Genomic DNA, 4,940 nt, shown 5'->3' on the forward strand with positions numbered 1-4,940 from the left:
GCAGCGACTACTGCCCGCTTCCAACGGTGGAAGGATAACGGGCCGGTGCACATCTGGCCCGCTTGGGCCTCACAGCCTACTCCAGCGAACCACCATTATTTTTCCCTTCATTTTTTTGACTACAAAATTTTAGTTTGTGTCCCAAAAACACATTGGTCTTTCATTTTTCATGTGCTCAATTTTCCTGTAATATCTCCCAAGCGAACATGGGGGTCAACTTATTTCCTTTTGAACCTAGAGAGGGAACCAGGAGGGCTCTCAGTCCCACTGATGATCTAAAAGGCAGCGATACGGCAATGCAATCACATATACACATGACCATCATCGCACAAGTATGCCCACGGCCCGAGCATAGAAAAGATCCAACCCAAGCACATTCACGTTCTTACAGCAGCACAAGTTGTAATTAAGCACACCTTATTGACTCGTAAAGCCACATTGGGATGGCAAATAGATCCCAGATATCCAACAAGCACGCCTCAACTTGTGGAAGCACAAGTTATCAACAACCCTAACATGACACCGAATGATAGTTTGAGCAAACATGGCATACCACAAGGAACTGAGACAGCACGCCAGCAACAGCGTTGCACAAATATACCCCATGCTAGATAAAAGCAGATGCGGAAGAAAAAAAAACTTCAAACGCAGCAACACAAGATGTTCTCAAGCTCATATATTATTACTGACTCATAATATCAATATCACACTCCGTTTCGGAATAACACGTCATATCACACAGCAGCGTTTAAATCAGTTCCACATAGAGATCCCAGACAAAGAGAGCGCCCACTTGGGCGTTAACAATATTTACGGGGCTGTCAGATATGAGCAGCCCTTGACAACTGACGGCGAAGCGAGTGAACATTGCATGAGCCGTACCTGCAAAACAGAGAGAATAGAGTAAGATGTTAGTTCGTCACAGAATGAAACTGTTCAAGAATTAAAGGGCGTGTGTGTGTCAGCAGTGTCATGCTGTACTACATAATACTGTGTGTTGACAAGTACCACTTTGCCATGGTAAATTGGTAGTGCATATGGCAGCCAGCAGTGAAGGAGTTTAATAATTAGTTTCCATGTCTGTTATTTCATTAAGATTAAGTGCTAACCTTTGGGTTTGTTTATTATCACTACTAGTATACCAGAAACTATCCTATGCCACACCCTTTAATCTGAATCCAATCTCAATCAGTGAATTTTCTATATGTGATACCGTCATACTTCATTTTCTACCTTCACAAACAAAAGGACAAAACACCCAGCCCCTGTCATCTGGATGAGTTCCAAGACCACCGGCTTACTGATCTCCAAGATTCCAGTTAATTGCAAGTGTTGAACAAGATCCATCACTTGGATGAATCATGAATGCCAGTGAAATTATGTTGTAAACACAGAGCAATAGAAGTCTTATCTATGTGCGACTAAGATTCATGGTTCTATCTATCCAAAAAAATAATGGTTCTAAATTGCTGATATAGGATCAAGGCAAACTGGTTATGGCATATGAAGTATAAGGGGTACATCGAAGTTTAATAGCACATAATGTGCCTTTCTAGCATGAAGCTAATTCTGATGTTGCTTTTCATGCCATTTACAGTTTTATAACCACAGCAAAAAGGAGAACAATGAAAGATTGGCATCACACAGAGTGAATGGATCAAAAGGTAACTTTTGCACAATGGGTAAATCATCCAAATGGCAAGTGAAAATTATCCTCCAACCATTCCCAAAATATAAGGTGTATTAGTTTTTTCAAAAGTCATACTTGTGCATGTTTGGCCAAGTTGTTAAAATAATGTATCGGTGCCTAAAATACTAAATTGCCGCCCCCCCCCCCCCCCCCCCCAAAATAAAACTGATGCACCTTATATTCTACATTGACGGGACTATATGCCCTTGTGATATAATCAAAATGACTTGGCGAAAGGATGTGGAGCTATAAATTGCAGATATATAGGCCAGTACATCTCGATACCATCATTATTTTGTACCATGGAAGTACTTCCTGGATTAGGCACCTAAGCATAGCTTTCAGACTGAACTTCAACTTATTGAACACAACGAACATGCATAATATAGTACAAACTCCAACACATGCAAAATATCCCTATATGGTACTCCCTCCGTCCGAAAAAGATTGTCCCTCTAATGGAGTAGATACATCCATTCGAGGGACAAGCTTTTTCAGACGGAGGGAGTATATCACACCCTCAATTGCATACCGTAAATAATATGTCAAATAGAAGGGTGTGTTCATACACATAAACCTAAAAGGCTTGATAGAAGCTTGACAACATATGCACAATAGTCAGTGTTGCTATCTTTTGTTGTTATTATTGTTACAGCCTTACAGGTATCATGTACTAATCTGAAATCTATCTTTTTAAGTGTAAAACTGAACCAGAAGCACCACATTATTTCTCAAACTTATCAGCTAAAGAATTCCAAATCGGAAGGCTTGAAAGAATCACCACATTATTTCTCAAACTTATCAGCTAAAGAATTCCAAATCGAAAGGCTTGAAAGAAGCACCACATTACTTCTTAAACTAATCAGCTAAAGAATTCCAAATCGGAAGGCTTGATAGAAGCACAACATTATTTCTTAAACTCATCAGCTAAAGGATTTCAAATCAAAAAGCTTGAAAGAACTTTGACAACATTATACACAATATTCAGTGTTTGCTATCTTTTGTTGTTATTATGTACTAATGTGAAATCTTCAATTTTAAGTGTAAAACTGAACCAGAAGCACCACATTATTTATCAAACTTATCAGGTAAAGAATTCCAAATCAAGAGGCTTGAAAGAAGCACCACATTACTTCTTAAACTTATCAGCTAAAGAATTCCAAATCGGAAGGCTTGAAAGAAGCACAACATTATTTCTTAAACTTATCAGCTAAAGGATTCCAAAACGAAAGGCTTGAAAGAAGATTACATACGCACCACGACAACCTAACAATCACAAATTCTCATCATAGCTGATGAGACGACATTAGAGGACCAAGTCTCAAGTATAAAAGGTAAACAATATGGTGCAGCAGCAGGCAAGTAGTATACAATATGATATACAATGCTCTTGACCTTGAAAGAAGCTCGGTGTTATACACGATATGCAAAGCTAGCTAACCTTCGCTCTTACAGTTGTTAGCGGTAACATGTTAGGACAAATATTAGTTGTACAAATGTAAATCTAGAATAATGCAGGTGCAAAACTAAGCCAGAAGCTAAAAAAAGCTTACATAAGCACCAGGACAACCTAACAACCACAAATCCTCATCATACTTGATGAGACGACATTATTACAGGACACAATTTTTCTTATGTACTCCCTCCGTCCCAAAATTCTTGTCTTAAATTTGTCTAGATACGGATGTATCTAATACTAAAACGTGACTTGATTCATCCGTATTTAGTCAAATCTAAGACAAGAATTTTGGGACAGAGGGAGTAAAAACTATAAACAATATTGTGCAGCAGCAGGCAATTAGTAGTATATCACTCGTTCATTCGTATACGAGGGGCCAGGCTTAGATCTAAATAATCACCTGAAGTGAAGTGAAAGCCGTCGTTCAGCCGCGGGCCTTGAGCTCAGCGAGGCGGCGGGTGAGGTCGTCCTCGTCGACCTTCTCCTTCTCCTTGGCGGCCGGGATGGCGTGGGCGGCGGCCTGGGGGAGGCCGACGGAGACCTCGAGGCCGTAGTCGTCGGCGACCTGCTGCATGAGGGAGTTGACCTCGGTCTCGGGCGTGGAGAGGGAGGTGGAGCCGGCCATGGCGCCCTCCATGAACTCGGCCTGGACCTCCATGTTGACGAACTGGCGCTCGAAGCTGTCCATGGTCTCGGACATCTTCTGGAGGTTGCCCGTGGCGAGGGAGGAGTCGAGCGACTTGACGATGTTGCCCATGGACTTGCCGATGGCCTGCATCTTGGCCTGCGTGTCGAGGCGGGCGACGACGGCGTCGAGGCGGGAGGCGAGGCGGAGGTAGTTCATGTGCTCGGTGCGCTTGCGGATGGCGTTCTCGGCGTAGATCCGGGCGCCGTCCACGTTGCCCTTCTCGATGGCCTTCTTCACCTTGAGCTTCTGCTCCTTCTCCTCCTTCTCGCACTTGCGCGCCTGCCGCTGCAGCGACTTGGACGTGAACTTGAGGTCGAAGATCTGCGCCATCAGCTTCTCCGGGTTGCCCATGGCTGCCTAGCTAGGGTTTCGGGGCGGGGCGAGGGATTCGGTTTGCGGCGGAGGTCTGGTGGGGGTCGGGGCTGGGAGATCGGGAATTGGGGATTGCGGAGAGGATTGGGGATTTTTTAGGGGAGAGACGGCCAGGCCACACGCGGTTTGGTTGTGACACGGCGAAGCAACGAGCCGCTGCGTGTGGGGTCGGCCGACGGCGCGTGCCGTGCGTTCCATGGACTAGGGGTCTGACTTTTTTCCCCTTGCTATATACTCCCTCTTTTTTTTGAACTTCATATACACTCTCTCTGAGAGTATCCGTTTTTTCAACGGTTTTGCTAATTCTCGGTCGCCTACGCATTGCGAAGTTTTTAATGGCCGTCGAGATTTTCGTTCTTGCGATCACTTTTGTGATTTCGAGTGCATCGATCCTCGGAGGGGAAGAGAATGTATCATGGGATCCGTGCAGCACTGATGTGCGCGGAGATGATGACGATGGTGATCTGATTTTCGCATCGGTGGTTAGAGTGAAGCCGATGCTCGCGCATGATGTAAGTGATGGCTTCGTGATTTGTACTTGATCTGATGTTATTGCTAGACTAGATGCTTGCGGACTCGCGATTCCGCAGGTGTTGTTTCAGATACGACAGGGTTCTCCGACTTGACTAGACCTAATGGGATTCCACCATTGACCGGGGTCGTCGGTTCGAGGTGGTAGCGATTTAAGTTTAGAAGTAAGTATTTTCGGCCGCACGGGGGTGTGCTTCGCA

The 4,940-nt window shown here is 44.3% G+C and overlaps 1 protein-coding gene across 1 annotated transcript; it reads right to left on the reverse strand.

The window, feature by feature from the left end:
- Window positions 1–661: 661 nt before the first annotated feature.
- LOC125518869 (ESCRT-related protein CHMP1) lies at window positions 662–4,338 on the reverse strand. The gene is made up of 2 exons (XM_048683746.1): window positions 3,550–4,338; window positions 662–882 (listed from the first exon to the last, which is right to left on the reverse strand). The coding sequence occupies exon 1, from the start codon at window positions 4,186–4,188 to the stop codon at window positions 3,574–3,576; it is 615 nt and encodes a 204-aa protein (XP_048539703.1). The 5' UTR covers window positions 4,189–4,338; the 3' UTR covers window positions 662–882; window positions 3,550–3,573.
- Between the last annotated feature and the right edge of the window lie 602 nt (window positions 4,339–4,940).

This window comes from Triticum urartu, chromosome 7 (assembly GCF_003073215.2).
Source record: "Triticum urartu cultivar G1812 chromosome 7, Tu2.1, whole genome shotgun sequence".
Lineage (NCBI taxonomy): Eukaryota > Viridiplantae > Streptophyta > Magnoliopsida > Poales > Poaceae > Triticum > Triticum urartu.